The sequence below is a fragment of the Oncorhynchus nerka genome, linkage group LG19 (assembly GCF_034236695.1).
Source record: "Oncorhynchus nerka isolate Pitt River linkage group LG19, Oner_Uvic_2.0, whole genome shotgun sequence".
In the NCBI taxonomy this organism is placed as follows: Eukaryota; Metazoa; Chordata; class Actinopteri; order Salmoniformes; family Salmonidae; genus Oncorhynchus; species Oncorhynchus nerka.
In genome coordinates, this window is record NC_088414.1 from 18,661,722 (window position 1) to 18,681,310 (window position 19,589).

Sequence of the window (19,589 nt, forward strand, 5' to 3'; positions counted from 1 at the left end):
TGCGCCACCCAATTTGTGCATTTAAAACAATTCACAGCTCATTCTTTAAAAGAAACAAATTATCCTCCGTGGCCAAATCATGCTCTTTGGTTTAGTATTTTGAATCATTGTATTTATTTCTGTATTGGCAGAAGTAATTATAGCTAATTTGGGTAATTTAATTCAATTACCTTTATGGGAAGCTTATCTTTCCATAGCCTATTATTGGACGCGCCGCTTATGCCAACATCAATGTAAAAGCAACCGCTGCATAAAACAGCTGGCCCTGAGGCTTACAAGGCCGAGTTCAAATGCAGACATCAAATTCAAAGCAATTGTCTGGCAGTGTCTCTGCTTAAAATGAAAGGCATGCAGGCTGGTAGCTTCTCTCCCAGCGATGCTCCGCATGGTCCTAAAGCCAGCTATTCTAAACGCTAAACATGGCATTTTAATCGGGATTGGAATGATTTTACTCTACATTTTTGACGCCTACTTTTACATTTTTTTTAAGGAACGAACTCAGTCTGGCTTTCAACTTACTCTTGAAAGTTGCTGCACAAATATTTGACGGGGGGTGCTGAGGAGTATGTCAGTCTGTAATAAAGCTCTTTTGTGGGGAAAAACTAATTCTGGTTGGCTGGGCCTGGCTCCCAAGTGGGTGGGCCAATGCCATCCCAGGCCTACCCATGGCTGCAACCCTGCCCAGTCATGTGAAACCCATAGATTAGGGCCTAATGAATATTTTAATTGACTGATTTCCTTTTAAGAACTAGAACTCAGTAAAATCTTTGAAATTGTTGCATGTTGCGTTTATATTTTTGTTCAGTATGTAACTTGTCAGAAATTCCCAGATCAGCTAACATTTTTTTAGCCCATAGTAATGAGTCACTGAAATATCACATGAATACACATTAGACATTGCAAAAAAGTATAGAATTGCAAGACCATTCTCTCTCCGCCAACAAGAGGGCTGTGAACAGTTTGTGTCTAGAACTGTGCTTGTGCCCATAGAAATACACATTCATTTCCCACCCAAGTTAACCAGTATGAACTGAAACCCCCACAATGAAAGACCACCACACAAAATGTACAGTACAAGAGTCCAGGACAGTACCAAAAAAGTCAGGGAATGTGAGCTATGGTAAACCTAAACATCAAATTGAACACTTGCACATTCTTTGGCACTTTGAATACATAATCTATTTGATGCATCATTGATGGTGCCTTCAGACACTTTAACTCTATGACGACTTAGATGCTCATATAAGTTGCTTGAGAATGTGAGTGGTTGGTATGAGTCTAGCAGATGAGTTGAATTTACATTGAATCTGTTGATAAAGTAGCACAAGTAAATACTTTTTTGTCATTGTTTTTTCCAAACTCGACGTGACAATGTGTCGAATAATTGCTTTGCTTTCCAAGATTTTGAGTGGTGCGTTATTGTGGTCATCATATTGGCAGAGACTATAAATCATGAATGAATTAATGAATCATGAATAAGCCCTTGTAACAATGGGTCTCGTGTCCACTTCACCCAGCAGCTTTACCTCAGTGCTACTTGTTGATTTGTTTTGTTTCTTTGGGAGATGTAGCCTAATTGAAAGAGGCTTGAATTTCAGACTTCCTCTTGGAATGTCCCTGGGGGAGATTTAGCCTGAACAGGTTTCTCAATCCTCCCTTTATTGGGACCAAGAGTTGTTCCCGGGGGTTTCAATCAGCAGAGGTGAGCTTTTTTTTTGGACCAAAGGTTTCTCACAGCATAGTCCCGGCCAGAGAGGTATGTATGTCTCTCTCTCTCATTCTAGAATCTAGACTACAAGATGCCCTAGGTATGTGCTCTGGCAGAAATGATCGGACAGACGTAGACGACATTACTACGCGGCTGGGAATGGAAGATTGTTGATGTTGTTCCCCTGCGTGCTCTCTTGACTTAAATTGTCATAGTTGCTACAGTATAATGTATTTTCAGCAAGCTGATTGCAAAAACGTCTCCGTTTTGTAGATGGGGAACTTGATATGGATAATGGGATACAGATGTTTTGTGTGTTCTCTATAATGATATACAGTGCTGAGAATTTTTGGACTTGGCCCTCTCTTTCCATCTCCTCTAGGAAGTGTGAAACTGGGGTTGGCAGTAATTGCTAAATATTTGCTTTAATAGGTCAAATCAGCCCTCGTATCACACCATTTATTGTGTTGTGGAATAGGAACTCACCTGTTCCCTGTTTATGCTCAACAAAAGAACCAGAAGGATGGCCTTTTAGGGAGTTGTTCTTCGCCACTGTGGTTCTGCCTCCTGCATTGCTTACGCTTTGGGGGTTTAGGCTGGATATACCAAAAGCACTCTAATAATTGCTGATGTAAAGAGGGCTTTATGAAATAAATGTGCATATTTGGTTAATAATGAAATACCACAACCATGATTTAGATGATAATAAATCTATTATTATTATGTCATGTTAAACAGGGTGAAAGGGTATATAATTAATATTGTGTTAGATTAATCTATATTCTTTCTGTCCAAAAGATGGAAACAACAACCACTGAGAATGGAGGTGGAGGAACCAGTGGGTCAAAAGATTACAAAAAGGTATGGATTCTTTGGGCCCCGGTAATTGATTCCTAATTTATGGCACACATCTACAAATCCTGTATAATGTCCTTCTGAGTGTGAACAAGGTCCCATTGGTGAACTGAGCTTCAAGAAGGATTACTGCCATTCCTCTTAATATTGGGCAATGCTTTGCCCTCCCTGGACTGGAGATGGTGTTGTGGTTGAGCGTTACATAATGGGGCTCAGTGTGGCTGTTTGTTTGCTGATGGAGGGGCCGGAGCGGCGGATAACGTGATTAGGTAGATCAGCCACTGTGTTTAGCCACAGCCATGCCGACTGCCCTGTAGATTCTCTGGCTTTCCATCAGTTCAGAGCGGAAATGCCAAAATCAGTTACAAAGCTACAGGTGGTCCTGGTATCCATGAGCGTGCTGACTGACATGCATCAGATGTACCTTTCAGATGTACAAAAATGGTATGGTTTGATCTGAAATCCCTACACATTATGATCAGTGTTGTATTGATTGAGAATATTATGTTTGTGTGGTCCCAGCCAACTGCTGCTGCACTGAAAGGAGCCATCCAGCTGGGCATTGGGTATGCTGTGGGGAACCTGATATCCAAGCCTGACAGAGATGTGCTCATGCAGGATTTCTACATTGTGGAGAGTGTCTTTCTACCCAGGTACAGTACACAGCACTGGCATCACTCAGCAGGCTTATATACCATATTCACCCTAGTGACATGAATACAGCACAAACCCTGTTAATGAAGCAAATCTGACAGATTTTCCCATTGACACAGAAGTCCCTTTCACTACAAAAGTCCTACTCCAGTCTCCTCACCTCATTTAACACCTGCTCATTTCCACGTTTTCATACATTCATAGAATGTTTGGGAATGACGTTAGAGTAAAGCATATGTGAAACTTCGCTGACAATATAGAGGGAAAGTGGCGGTGCGTTTGGACAATTAATAAACACTGCAGTGAATAAAACCTAATAAAAAAAATCTGTCTTGTCCTGGACTGGACTCTACACAGACCGGTACTACATAGCCAATCAGAGCTACAGTAGGCTTATATGCAAATGCTATCTGCCACACCGGCCTGCCATCACTCACTTTCAACTTTGAACTGGACTGTGTGTTTACAGGCAGTAGCAACAGCACAACTTTAGATCATTAGAACGCATTCGGGAAAAGCCACAAAATACACCTGAATGAATTTCTGCAAATAAATAAAGTACCACGGGTGTCCTCTTACATTTGCAGACTTTACAGTCCTATTGATCAAACAACCATGAAAAGGTAAGCTATCTCTCCCACAGATAGCACTGTAACTTTTTTTGAACATAATGTTTCCTCCATCGTTTCTTATGACTGAAAAAGCTTCTAGACATCAGAAGAGCAATCACACACCTCGATCTGGACGAAGACATCTACGTCAATGAGTCTACGCCACAGGACATACTGCTCATCTCGAACCAGGCCCTATTCCCCGGAAGAGGAAAACACATAGCTATAGAGGTCGCAGTGCGGGTACATTGATGAGACTACAGTGACGAGTGAATAAACTGCTCCTACCCTCTGTTCTGAGATACTCTTAATGATTGGCTATGAAAAGCCAACTGACATTTACTCCTGATGTGCTGACCTGTTGCACCCTCGACAACCACTGTGATTATTATTATTTGACCCTGCTGGTCATCTATGAACATTTGAATCTCGATCTGGCACAGCCAGAAGAGGACTGGCCACCCCTCATAGCCTGGTTCCTCTCTAGGTTTCTTCCTAGGTTCTGGCCTTTCTAGTGAGTTTTTCCAAGACACCGTGCTTCTATACCTGCATTGCTTGCTGTTTGTGGTTTTAGGCTGGGTTTCTGTAGAGCACTTTGTGACATCAGCTGATGTAAGAAGGGCTTTATAAATACATTTGATTGATTGATTGTTCAATTGGTGAATGTGCAATCGCTGGAGAACAAACTAGACGAGCTCAGTTTGAGACTATCCTATTAACAGAACATTAAGAACTGTAATGCACTATGCTTTTCGGGGTCATGGCTGAACAAGGACATGGATAATATACAGTTAGCTGGGTTTTCCATGCATCGGCAGAACAGCAGAATCCAGTAAAATCTGTGGGGGTGGGGTGTCTCTCTTTGTCAACAAAGACTGGTGCTCATTCTAAAGGTTCTGCTCGCCTGAGTTAGAATACCTCATGATAAGCTGTAGACTATACTATTTACCAAGAGAGTTTTCATCTATATTTTTCGTAGCTGTTTATTTACCACCACAAACCGATGCTGGCACTAAGACCGCACTCAACAAGCTTCTTAGGGCCATAAGCAAACAAAAAAATGTCAATCCAGAGGCGGCACTCCTAGTGGCTGGTGATTTTAATGCAGGAAAATTGGAATCCGTTTTACACAAAAAAAAATCCAACAATTGTTTACAGACAGATTATTTCACTTATAATTCACTGTATCACAATTCCAGTGGGTCAGAAGTTTACATACACTAAGTTGACTGTGCCTTTAAACAGTTTGGAAAATTCCAGAAAATTAGAAGCTTCTAAAGCCATGACATCATTTTCTGGAATTTTACAAGCTGTTTAAAGGCACAGTCAACTTAGTGTAAACTTCTGTGTAAACTTAGTGTAAACTTTGTGCATGACTTGTGTCATGCACAAAGTAGATGTCCTAACCGACTTGCCAAAACTATAGTTTGTGAACAAGAAATTTGTGGAGTGGTTGAAAAACAAGTTTTAATGACTCCAACCTAGGTGTATGTAAACTTCCGACTTCAACTGTATATATATATAATGTACTGTAATAGAGGTCCTGGATGGCAGGAAGCTTGGCCCCAGTGATGTACTGGGGGGTACCCACTACCCTCTGTAGCGTCTCACGATCTGATGCCAAGCAATTGCCATACCAGGCGGTGACGCAACCAGTTAGGATGCTCTCGATGGTGCAGCTGTATAACTTTTTGAGGATTGGGGACCCATGCCAATTCTTTTAAGTCTCCTGAGGGGGAAAAGGCATTGTCGTGCCCTCTTCACAACTGTCTTGGTTTGTTTGGACCATGATAGTTTGTTGGTGATGTGGACATGAAGGATCTTGAAACTCTCTACCCGCTCCCCACAGCCCCGTTGATGTGAATGGGGTCGTGTTCGGCCCTCCTTTTCCTGTAGTCCACGATCAGCTCCTTTGTCTTGCTCACGTAGAGGGAGAGGTTGTTGTCCTGGCACCACACTGACAGGTTTCTGACCACCTCCCTATAGGCTGTCTTAAGAACAAGAGGAGACTAAGCATGCACCCCTGAGGGGGCCCCCGTGTTGAGGATCAGCGTGGCAATGTGTTGTTGCCTACCCTTACCACCTGGGGCGGCCCGTCAGGAAGTCCAGGATCCAGTTGTTTAGTCCCAGGGTCCTTGGTGATGAGCTTTGTGGGCACTATGGTGTTGAACGCTGAGCTGTAGTCAATGAACAGCATTCTCACATAGGTGTTCCTTTTGTCCAGGTGGGAAAGGGCAGTGTGAAGTGAGATTGAGATTGCGTCATCTGTGGATCTGTTGGGGCGGTATGCGAATTGGAGTGGGTCTAGGGTTTCTGGGATGATGGTGTTGATGTGAGCACCAGCCTTTCAAAGCACTTCATGGCTACCGACGTGAGTGCTACTGGGTGGTAGTCCTTTAGGCATGTTACCTTCGCTTTTCTATGGTGGTCTGCTTGAAATCAATCAATCAAATGTATTTATAAAGCCTTTTTTACATCAGCAGATGTCACAAAGTGCTATACAGAAACCCAGCCTAAAACACCAAACAGCAAGCAATGCAGATGTAGAAGCATGTAGGTATTACAGACTCGGTCAGGGAGAGGATGAAAATGTCAGTGAAGACACTTGACCCAGACATGCGTGACCTTCGAAGCTTCACTGAAAGATGCACATCTGTTGTGACATCTGTTTGGCACATCTTATCGCACAGCTGATGCTTCTTGTATACTTCAATACTTTCCTTGTAGTGGTCCATCACTCAGTCACAATATTCTCTGTTTGCTCAGTGGTTCCCAAACTCTGGGGCCAACTTACTCTTGAAAGCTGTAATAGTAGAATACTTCAAAATGAGGTAGTGCATCAGCAGTTTTCCTCTTGTCATTGCTCCCTCAGAGAGCTATTTAGGTAGCGATGGTTAGCGGTTAAGAGCGATGGGCCAGTAACCGAAAGGTCGCTGGTTTGAATGCCTGAGCCGGCAAGGTGGAAAAATCTGCCGTTCTGCCCTTGAGCAAGGCAGTTACACTGTGCCGTGGACTTTGTTAAAGGCAGCCCCCCGTATCGCTCTGATTCAGAGGTGTTGGGTTAAATGCAGAATACACATTTAGGTTGAATGCACTCCGTTGTGCAACTGACTAGGTATCCCTTATAATGTTTTAGAAATGACCAGAACCAACTTACTAGCCCATGTCAGCTAATGTTTTTTTTATCTAGGTTTTTTAATCCATTTTTTTGTTCCCCAATGATGGAAGGGGGGCCCCGACTGGAAACGTTTGGGAACTGCTGCTCTAACTGATACATTTGTGTACTGTACCCTGTTCTATTGGGATGCAAATGTACGTATTTTCAGTGGTAAATTAGTGTTTGTATATGGATGTATAGGGCTGCTGTTGTACACTGATAACACTGATCTGTTTGTGTGATAACGCTTGTGTTGTCAGTAAGGGGAGCAACATGACCCCAGCGCACCACTTCCCAGACTTCCGCCTCAAAACCTACGCCCCTCTCGCCTTCCGCTACTTTAGGGAGCTCTTTGGCATCAAAGCAGATGACTACCTGGTTAGTGTGGAAAGCCCTTTACAGAAAACACTCCTACACACCATGTGCTTCTCTGATAATACAGCATACAATCATGTAGTAATACACCCCATTAGAGTTGTCTGATCTATAAGTAAGAGCACAGTGTTCACACTGGGCACAGATGTCATTTCATTGTCTAGTTTGAGTTGTCAACTAATGTGAATTCAATGTGAAATCAACAAAACATTTCACCATGTCATTGGATTTAGTTTAAAAGTTGGGTGAAAAAATTACAATTCCCTTACGTTGATGCCTTTTTTCAAATCCAATCAGTTTTCTATGTTAATTCAACGTCATCACATTTACATTTTTGGGTTGAAATTACTTTGAAACAATGTTGATTCAAACTGTTTTTGCCCATTGGGTTTGTTTTGTTATTTGAAAACTGCCATGTTGCTGTCCTGTCCATATGAATGCATGCTATTGGCTCTTCCTGTATGAATTCCAGTACTCCATCTGTAATGAGCCTCTGATCGAGCTGTCCAACCCCGGGGCCAGCAGTTCCTGGTTCTACCTGACCAGCGACGATGAGTTCATCATTAAGACAGTGCAGCATAAAGAGGCTGAGTTCCTGCAGAAACTCCTTCCTGGTTACTACATGGTGAGCCCCTCCCTTAACACAAACACCATTCCTGGCATAAGAAATAGGGCAACTCCTATCAGTTCTAGTGCCTTCAGGATATTCTTATTCAAAGATTGTAAAGTTTAATTTAAATGTTGGCAACGTGTGAACTATTCTCAGATGTATCTCTTTTTCCATCTTGTTTTATTTCAGAATCTGAATCAGAACCCGAGGACACTGCTACCTAAGTTCTACGGCCTGTACTGCATCCAGTGTGCCGGGGTCAACATCCGTCTGGTGGTGATGAACAACGTGTTGCCCAGGGCCCTCCAGATGCACTACAAATACGACCTGAAGGGCTCCACCTACAAACGCCACGCCTCGTGCAAGGAACGCGCCAAGTTCTCACCGACCTTCAAAGACCTGGACTTCCAGGAGATGCTTGAGGGCCTGCACTTTGATGGCGACACGTACAGTGCCTTAATGAAGACACTGCAGAGGGACTGCAGGGTGAGGCCGCTTGCAGTAGATTCACTTACTTATTGGTATTGAATATTCAAAACATGAAGGCTAGTCAAGTGTGTGTTGTTAGAGGGACATTTTAGTTCCTTCAATAGCATTTGGTTGGATATTTCTCATTGAACTTTGAACCCTCATTGGCAATCATGTTACATAAGGATGACTGGCCTCTTCTCCATCACCATTGAGCCCTTCTGAATGACTGCATTATTACTCAACAGAGGAACTGGACATGTGGTAGGTAGGCAGCAGCACAGTAAGCTAACTCAGGCATTGTTAAGGCCTTTGTTTAGAGGAGTTATAGTGTCACATCAGTGATGGTCAGAAGCAATGTTCCCTCTAAGCTGTGCACGAGATTGAACTTCACTCAATGTTCTACAGTTTTCCCCTTGAGTTAGCACTATCAACATTTCGCTCTACTGTGGTATATGTGATTGAATCAATGCAATATTAGCCACGTATACAGACCGGTGCGCCATAACCAATCTTCTTCTATGGTATGATGGCATTCTTAACAATTAGATGTGCATTCCGTCACCTACTGTGCAGGTGCATAATAAGGATCCCAAAAAAGGAAATAATGTGGGTAAAAATAAATCAAATATCGTACAAACTATCAAAAAATAAATGAACAAAATCAACCTTCTTTTCTGTAAAACACTCAGAAGACTCCTGTGAGGGCGGGACATTTCCTAGAGACATTAGTCCTTGCAGTGCTTCTGCCGTGCAGTGCTTCAGCACTCCAAAAACGTATCGGCTGCAGATAAAATTACAATTGTGCTGTACAATTAATCACTGTGGCTATAAATGCCACAAAATCCATATTCTTTACAATGAGTGTATGCAGATCACTCGATTTACTTAAAACACTAACAACTGGTTGCGATGCATCCACCGCCATATCTTCAACACTGTTGCCTCTTGACCTTTGAGTCTCTTCACGCCTCCACATAGGAGAACCGGTACACAGCTCTGATCCTTGACACCTCGAACCTCCTTCACCCTAACAGGGCACTCAAGAAAGTCCAGAGTATGATCCCCACCACAGTTGCAACATTTTCTATTCACCGATTCTTCAATAGCATACTTCTCCCATCTGCAAACATTTCACACGTGCCCATATCCTTTACAATTCCCACACTGTAATGGTTTGGACACAAATGCTCTCACCGCATATCGTACATATCTCTGACCACATACTGTACATAGCTTCACATGTTCAGGTAGTCCCCTCAAACAACAATAATAGGTTTATCTCCTTCCTTCCATTTACAGTATGAGTCAGGCGACGTGCACTGACCACTCCTGGGATTATCTGACTAAGTTACTCGTCTTCTATATCCAACGAGACTCCAGCTATAACTCCTTTGGCAGGCGCCCTGCTCCGAAGAGCAATACAGGTTACTTCTGACGTGGGCAATTTTGCCAGATGCAGTGCACGCTTCTGTTCTTCGACACAATTAACCAAAACAAGTCACCTTGATTGAATCCACCTTTCCTACTGCTTTCTTCACAGTGCTCGATATTACAAATGGATTTCCCAAATGAAACTCATTGTCCAAAAAATGCAGTCCAATAAGAAATTAATTATTGGGCCGGTCTTCTACTATAGCTTTTGCTCGTTTTGTTCCATTCTTTGATTTCACTATTTTCCATTCATTATCCCGCACTTTCAGATTCAAGCACAGTCTCCATTTCCCCACCTAACCACCTAGGGCCTTCCCACCATAACCAATCAGAGCTGCAGTAGGCCTATATGCAAATAGCCATGGCCATATATGGATCTGTACCATTCACTTTGAACTGGACTTTGTTTAGACTACAGTATAAGCGGTTGCAAGTAGATTTGCTTGTTTTGAGAACAGTGACAGCTGCATGTAGCCAGGTGTGCAGATTTGTTCATATTCTTTGCTAGTTGGTGAGTTATTAGCCCAGTTATAGCTCATTTCTAGTAAACAATAGGGGAGTGGCTGCTTCCAACGAGCACAAAATGTGTGCATTTCTAGCCATCTTTGAAAAGCCAGTCAGGTAAAGAGTTTTTTTAATGTCTTAAAGGGGAGGTTCTGTATTTTAAGACGGTCTTGAATAAGCTAAGCAGCCAATAGGCAGAGCGTAGCATAATTTGTCTTATTCTTTGTAATAATGGCATTAGAATAATAATACATTTTATTTTGTAAAGTGGTTTCTTGCATCACACAACATTTTCAGTCACCTCCTTGTCTGAAGGACAAGTGGATTAACAGGTGAATGTCAAGCCCTCATTTTTTTTCAAAAGTCTCATGGAATGTAGGCATTGAACACCACATGTTGGCTGCTACTGTAGGCTGAATGATAGAACAGGTATTTCCATGTTAACATTTTAACATGGAAATACCTGTTCTATCATTTTGTGTTTTTTTTCTCCATTGCTTTTGATGGTAGGCCACTCTGATAAGCCTACATTATGATCAAATAGCCACAGTAACCTACTTGGCAACTGTTGAAACTGTAACTTTAATAGTGGGTACAGCCTCAGAGTTCACAGGAAACACGTGCCGGAAGTTGCTCAGAATTTTCACAATGTTCAAGTTTGCGCTCAGCAGACCAGAAATGTGCTCAGTGGCGAAAGAAATAGAGGGAACATTGGTCAGAAGGCTAGAGGTTTAAGTGTGTTTGGTTTGCTAATCCATCTTTGGTGGCTAGTTTGACAGGACTTTCAGCATGGGTGGTTGTTGAAGGTCACGTGGAGTGGTCAGTTAAGAGGATTGTTGAGAATTTAAGTGGGAACAAAATGTGGTCATGTTTGCTTTGGTCATGTGGCCTTTTATGTTCCTGTCATCTTAATGTGTGTGTGTGGATTGTGTGGTCATGTGACGGTCAGGTCCTGGAGAGTTTTAAGATCATGGACTACAGCCTCCTGCTGGGGGTGCATGTGCAGGACAAGAAGTGTCTGGACAGAGGGGCCAGGGCGGACAGTAAGCGCCTCAATGGCCAGAGGGTCCTCTACTCCACCGCCCTGGAGTCCATCCAAGGGGAAGGGGACGGCAAGGTTGCAGAGCCAGTGGCCGACGATGACACGTGAGAGAACATTCACCTTCATAAGGCCCTTTCACCAATGACATATCACTGACTTCACAATGAGTCATTGTAAACATTAGTGCATTGTATTATTCACACCATAATTCAGTCACACACTGCATAGCAGCTGTGTGAGATGTAAATTCCTTTTTTTTATCCATTAGAATGGGTGGAATTCCAGCTAAACACAAAGATGAGAAACTGCTGATCTTCTTAGGGATCATTGACATCCTCCAGTCCTACCGGTGAGGACTTTTTGTGGAACCACTGTCGTCATTTCCATCAAGACAAACGTATCAATGTTACACAACATAAATGATATTTGTAACACGTGCTTCTTTTTAAGGTTCATCAAGAAGGTGGAGCACTCCTGGAAAGCCCTCGTACACGATGGGGTAGGCTACAGTGTGTGTGTGTGTGATTGTATTCATATTCCATTTTGCTCTCATAGCGGCCGGACACCTGTGTATCTTTGTGTTTCAGGATACAGTGTCAGTTCACAGGCCCGGTTTCTATGCAGACAGATTTTTGAAGTTCATGGGCGGCACTGTATTCAAAAATATCCGTCGTAAGTGACCTCTTTCACTTAAACATCCTCAATATGACCTTATATATTTCCCCATTCCTTTTCTTCGTAATTTCACTAATGCTCTCTGTTTATCTCTCTCCCACTCTCTCTCAGCTCTAAGAGGAGCATCCTCCAAGAGGAAGAGGAGCTCCATCCATGCGATGAGGTCAGCCTCCCAGGAGGTACTGTCCCCCCAAAAGGAGGAGAAGAAGGACGAGAGAAAGGCCCAAAGCATGGAGAGCCTGGGCGGACAATGTAGTCACCCTTTATTTTTAAAAAAGACACAACCCACAATCTAATGGGCCTGTACACACGCCATGCACTCTCTGCTTTATCCTTTGACGTTTTTTTGTATTTCTCTGTTTTGTTCAACAGTAATGAGTTCCTCCAAGCACCCTGACCTAGTCCTACTTCCGAAATGTTTAAATCAGGCTGTTTCCTCATCCTTCTCCACTCTTGAGAAGATCAAGAAAGACCTTGAGGAGCACCTTGAGGAGCACCTGGTGAATAGGTACAGTGTCGACTGCACATTAAATCTTTACACCTTCACCACTTAGCACAAACTGGTTGAGTCAACATTGTTTCAGTGTCTTTTGTCAACTTATTGTGACATGGAATCTACATGGAAAATACATTGGATTTGAAAAAATGTTAACTGTTGTTTTTGAGGGTGAAATTTCAACCACCAGATTACGTATGTGATATTTGTAACCAATTTTCCACATAGACAAACTGTGTATAAAATATGTTGAATTTGTACATTTGAAACAACGTTAGATCTCCAATGTAAAATCCACTGTCAGAAAAATATAAAAAAAATAGGCTGGGCAGCACTTCCTACTGGAGAATTGATCTACAACTATTGATTTGGTCTCCCATCCAGGATTTTAACCAAGCCCAACCTAGCTTTGATATTTATCACTGACTACTACCAATGTGTTATCATGAGAACAATTATTGAGAGATCTCTTCTCTATATTCACTGTTTCTATCGAAGTCATTCCAAAGTGTAGGTTTAACAGAGTAAATAAAATGTAACTGTACTATACGGTGCCTTTAGAAAATATTCATACCACATTTTGTTACAGCCTGAATTCATAATGGATTAAATAGATTTGTTTTCTCAGCGATCTACAAACAATACCCCAGAATGACAGTGAAAACATATTTTTAGAAATGTTTGCAAATGTTTGAAAATTAAATACAGAAATATCTCATTGACTCAGGGGTATTCACACTCCTGAGTCAATACTTTGTAGAAAGAAGTACCTTTGGCAGAGTCTTTCTGCGTAAGTCTGAGAGCATGTGCCTATTATTATTTTCAAAATTCTTCATGCTCTGTCAAATTGGTTGTTGATCATTGCCTGACAACCATTTTCAGGTCTTGCCATAGATTTTCAAATACATTTAAGTCAAAACTAACTTGGCTACTCAGGAACATTCACTGTCTTTTTGGTAAGCAACTCCAGTGTAGATTTGACCTTGTGTGTTAGGTTATTGTCCTGCTGAAAGGGGAATTCCTCTCCCAGTGTCTGGTGGAAAGCATATTTTGCCTGTGCTTACGTTTTTACCTGTGCTTAGCTCCATTCCCTTTCTTTTTGATCCTGAAGAACTCCCCCGTCCTTAACAATTACAAGCATATCCATAGCATGATGCAGCCACCACTATGCTTAAAAATATGGAGAGTGGTCCTCAGTAATGCTTTGTATTTGATTTGCCCCAAACATAATACTTTGTATTCAGGACAAAAAGTGAATTGCTTTGACACATTTTTTCGCAGTATTACTTTAGTGCCTTTTTGCAAACTGGATGCATGTTTTGGAATATTTGTATTATGTACAAGCTTCCTTCTTTTCACTCTGTAAATGAGTTTAGTGTTGTGGAGAAACTACAACATTGTTGATCCATCTTCAGTTTTCTCCTATCACAGCCATTAAACTCTGTTTTTAAAGTCACCATTGGCCTCATGAGGAAATCCATAAAGGGTTCCTTCCTCTCCGGCAACTTAGTTAGGAAGGACGCCTGTATCTTTGTAGTGACTGGGTGTATTGATACACCATCCAAAGTGTAATTAATATCTTCACCATGCTCAAAGGGATATTCAATGTCAGTTTCTTCTTCTTCTTTTTTTTTTACAATAGGTGCCCTTTGCGAGGCAATGGAAAACCTCCCTGGTCTTTGTGGTTGTATCTGTGTTTGTAATTCCCTGCTCGACTGAGGGACCTTACAGATAATTGTACAGTATGTGTGGGGTACAGAGAAGGTAGTCATTCAAAAATCATGTTAAAGCACAATTGTGAGTCCATGCAACTTATTATGTGACTTGTTAAGCACATGTTTACTGCTGAACTTATTTAGGTTTGCCATAACATAGGGGTTGAGTACATAATTCAACTTTGCCGTTATTGTGTGTAGGCCAGCGACAGAAAAAACAAAATGTAATCAATTTTAAATTCAGGCTGTAACACAGTTGGGGGGGGTGTGAATACTTTCTGAAGGCAATAAGTCATATCATCAATTATACTATTTAGGCCTACAAAGCATTTGCAAATTCATCAAGTTATTGTTTCATTTTAACCCAGGGTTCAATTTAGATATTTTTTTGAGATGGAGACGTGAATCCAACATATCAATTTGTAGACAAACTGGAAATTAATTACAACACAACCAAATATCAACATTTTGAAGGAGATCTTCTACTTGGATAGTTCCATATGTGCCACTGACTTAGTCTGGTTTTAAAATCTAGTTTGTCTACAAATTAATATGTTGGATTAACATCTCCATCTCAACCAAAAATCTAAGTTTAAGCACTTTAAATATAAGTTTGATTTAGTCCTATTATTTAACTTTGATTCTTGGTTGAGATGGAAACGTGAATCCAACATATCATTAATTTGTTGACAAACTGGGAATAAAGCTAGACTGGGTCATTGGCACAAAGATACAGTGCCTTGCGAAAGTATTCGGCCCCCTTGAACTTTGCGACCTTTTGCCACATTTCAGGCTTCAAACATAAAGATATAAAACTGTATTTTTTTTGTGAAGAATCAACAACAAGTGGGACACAATAATGAAGTGGAACGACATTTATTGGATATTTCAAACTTTTTTAACAAATCAAAAACTGAAAAATTGGGCGTGCAAAATTATTCAGCCCCTTTTCTTTTCAGTACAGCAAACTCTCTTCAGAAGTTCATTGAGGATCTCTGAATGATCCAATGTTGACCTAAATGACTAATGATGATAAATACAATCCACCTGTGTGTAATCAAGTCTCCGTATAAATGCACCTGCACTGTGATAGTCTCAGAGGTCTGTTAAAAGCGCAGAGAGCATCATGAAGAACAAGGAACACACCAGGCAGGTCCGAGATACTGTTGTGAAGAGGTTTAAAGCCGGATTTGGATACAAAAAGATTTCCCAAGCTTTAAACATCCCAAGGAGCACTGTGCAAGTGATAATATTGAAATGGAAGGAGTATCAGACCACTGCAAATCTACCAAGACCTGGCCGTCCCTCTAAACGTTCAGCTCATACAAGGAGAAGACTGATCAGAGATGCAGCCAAGAGGCCCATGATCACTCTGGATGAACTGCAGAGATCTACAGCTGAGGTGGGAGACTCTGTCCATAGGACAACAATCAGTCGTATATTGCACAAATCTGGCCTTTATGGAAGAGTGGCAAGAAGAAAGCCATTTCTTAAAGATATCCATAAAAAGTGTTGTTTAAAGTTTGCCACAAGCCACCTGGGAGACACACCAAACATGTGGAAGAAGGTGCTCTGGTCAGATGAAACCAAAATTGAACTTTTTGGCAACAATACAAAACGTTATGTTTGGCGTAAAAGCAACACAGCTCATCACCCTGAACATACCATCCCCACTGTCAAACATGGTGGTGGCAGCATCATGGTTTGGGCCTGCTTTTCTTCAGCAGGGACAGGGAAGATGGTTAAAATTGATGGGAAGATGGATGGAGCCAAATACAGGACCATTCTGGAAGAAAACCTGATGGAGTCTGCAAAAGACCTGAGACTGGGACGGAGATTTGTCTTCCAACAAGACAATGATCCAAAACATAAAGCAAAATCTACAATGGAATGGTTCAAAAATAAACATATCCAGGTGTTAGAATGGCCAAGTCAAAGTCCAGACCTGAATCCAATCGAGAATCTGTGGAAAGAACTGAAAACTGCTGTTCACAAATGCTCTCCATCCAACCTCACTGAGCTCGAGCTGTTTTGCAAGGAGGAATGGGAAAAAATGTCAGTCTCTCGATGTGCAAAACTGATAGAGACATACCCCAAGTGACTTACAGCTGTAATCGCAGCAAAAGGTGGCGCTACAAAGTATTAACTTAAGGGGGCTGAATAATTTTGCACGCCCAATTTTTCAGTTTTTGATTTGTTAAAAAAGTTTGAAATATCCAATAAATGACGTTCCACTTCATGATTGTGTCCCACTTGTTGTTGATTCTTCACAAACAAATACAGTTTTATATCTTTGTGTTTGAAGCCTGAAATGTGGCAAAAGGTCGCAAAGTTCAAGGGGGACGAATACTTTCGCAAGGCACTGTACATCTCCTTCAAATGTTTATTTGGTTGTGTTGACAACCAAACACAAATAGCCTGTTACCTTGTCGACAAGTTAACAAATTATAAATTGGATTCACGTCTTCAGCTGAACCAAAAATAAATGTTTAAGAATAGGATTATGCCAGTTGCTCAGATTAATGTATCCAAGGATTAGATATCCTTTAAATGTTGATATTTGGCTGTGTTGTCAACCAAACACAATTCAATAATATTTTTCTAATAGTCAATAGCCTAAAGTTAAAGCTATCTTACAAACTAATGTAACAGTATTTATTCAACTTTAAAATGAGTAACACATCCATTTTGAGGTTAGTCTAGTGTAACTATAATTGTTTTATGTAATCATAGAAAGCATGCATGTTCAAGGTGGCATGCAAAGGTCTCAGGTGTCACGCCCTGACCGTAGAGATCCATTTATTCTCTATGTTTGTTTGGTCAGGGTGTGACTCGGGTGGGAAAGTCTATGCTTTCTGGTTCTTTGTTGTTGGCCGGGTATGATTCTCAATCAGGGACAGCTGTCAAACCTTGTCTCTGATTGGGAATCATACTTAGGCAGACTTTTTTTTTTTCCTTTTCTCATTTGTGGGTTGTTGTCTTCCCTTAATGCATGTAGAGACTTACGGAGCTTCACGTTAGTTTTTGTTGTTTTGTTGGCGACATTTAAAAAATAAAGAAAAATGTACGGTCATTTTCAAGACGACGCACGTAACAGCAGGTCTGTGGAGATCTTAACAATTGCTATAATAATCTGTGCAGAATCTCAAACATCATTGATCACTTGCACTATGTACTTTTAATGTAATCTCAACTGCAATCCAGGTCATTTGGTTGTGCACAGTGATCACACTAAGTTGTTGTATAAATAAAAAATATCTGACATTGTATTCCCATTTGAATTTTGTAGTTTTAAATGGTTGAAAGCATAGTGATAACACATTGCGAATTTAACAAACATCTGGCTGTCTTTTTGAGTGGCCGAATAAAGGTTGAAATCTCAATGGTCAACGTCTCTACCAAATAATATCAAAATTTCCATGTTGAAATGATGCGGTGTGCCCAGTGGGTCCTCACCCTGATTGTACACTGCACCACTTCATATACACCAGACCTCACCCACTCCTTATCCACCTTAGCACCCTTATACCTTTCGAGGCTCACCCCTTGATGGAACCAACAGTTTGTTCTGTTAGACAGTGATGGAGTTATGTATCTCTGTTGTCCATTGTAACTCTTCCCACCGTCTCCTCAGTGATAACCATTGTGACTCCAGTGCAAATGTGGCCCTGGATGACACGGTCCCCTCTCCCCATACCCAGGGCAGTCCAGACTCTACGCAATGTCTACTTGGTGGGTGTATAAGATACACTATACATTTAGTTAGGAGTCATTATCTGTTTAATAGTGTCTATGACATCATCACTTCTGCTTGTCTCTATGATATCATAAATATTCCATGCCCTTTGTAAGGTGACTGATTGTGTCGCTCTGTGACATCATCGCTAACTTAGCTCCTATGTATGACATCACTAAGATGTATTTAGACATTTCCCATATGTCCTTTTCAATGTCTGTCTCTGACATCATCAGCATCGTTTTTTGTTCTTCTCTTTTACCAATCCTCTCTGTGAAATCCCTGTTTGTTTGGTAATCTATGACATCTCCAACATCTCCTCTCTGTTACATCTCTGATTCTCAATCTCTTATGTTCTAGTGAAGACGGGTGGAAGAAGATGAAAAGTCCATCCCACAGCATCACTAAATAGATAATGATCTCTTTAAGCATCAACTGCACATAATAACGCTATTATGACAGTGCTCCAATACAGACTGTCCTGCCTTTTGAAGTCATGACCTGCACTGTAAAGCACCTTTCTCCTGCTACCATACACTTTGCTGCTACTTTAAAATCAGGGACAATCCTGAGGTTTTCGAATGGAGATTACTAGCAACAGTCACCTTGTGGAACATGCCAAATCACTTCTATTCAAGCTTCTCTAGCAAAGCTCTATTTGTATGCACATCCATGTGATTGATTATGGATTTTAATGTTGAAATATCACTAATGACAATGTTCAAATCTCTGAGGCTGGATTCCTGAAAAAATGTCATCTGTAAATGTTATTTGATTAAATAGGAAGCATTAAAAAAAAATTATATACATGCATAAAGATACAGAATTTAATGAAAATAAATCTAGAATAGTACACGAAAATACTGTATTGAGCAAATGCTTTAGTTACATGACATACTGTTGAGACTCCCGAAATCAACCCATTAAGCCATATCACAATCAGTGCAGTAGACCTTGGACACCAGGGAACACAAAATGTAGTGGGGACTTAAGGCTTGCACACATCGCACCGAATGTGGTTCTAGCATTCGTCTGCCAATCGTTCAGCACGCTGTGTTTTAGGGACCACCCGCTGTACATGTCTGACTGCCAAAACATTTCTGGCGATTCTACATGTAAAATTGATTCGCAGTTGTTTTGCAAAGTACATTCAGACGTGCTAAATAGTCCTACTCTTGGCCAGCAAATGCTATCGGTGTGTCTGAGCCCTTAGTTGCCAATCAATATTCCATGCATTGAATTAGTCAAGATTGTAAAACAATGCCATGGTGAAAGAATACCTTTGAAGGCCTATGTTATGTAGCTAAAGACATGTGATTATGCCATATCACGAAGTGTCTTCCTTTCATGATCACACATTTTATAATGCATTTCATATAGGTGTAGGCCCATTAATGATCAGGCATGATTGCACATTTTATTTGTTGTAAAATGATGTATTTCAAGATTTTTTTAAATGTACAGTTGGCATAATATGTATATTGTATTTTAAAATAATTAGTCTTCTATAAATATTTGTCTGTCAAATAAAATCAGATTTTATGCCGTA

At 41.0% G+C, this 19,589-nt stretch overlaps 1 protein-coding gene across 1 annotated transcript; it reads left to right on the forward strand.

Moving 5' to 3' along the window:
* The first annotated feature begins 1,560 nt into the window (after positions 1-1,560).
* On the forward strand, positions 1,561-19,589 carry LOC115101137 (phosphatidylinositol 4-phosphate 5-kinase type-1 beta-like). Its single transcript, XM_029620377.2, has 14 exons — positions 1,561-1,756; positions 2,507-2,569; positions 3,086-3,216; positions 7,246-7,363; positions 7,833-7,985; positions 8,160-8,456; positions 11,326-11,522; positions 11,687-11,767; positions 11,869-11,917; positions 12,006-12,090; positions 12,205-12,345; positions 12,466-12,601; positions 17,939-18,036; positions 18,406-19,589. Exons 2-14 carry the CDS (start codon positions 2,507-2,509, stop codon positions 18,450-18,452), a joined length of 1,596 nt encoding a protein of 531 aa, XP_029476237.1. The 5' UTR covers positions 1,561-1,756; the 3' UTR covers positions 18,453-19,589.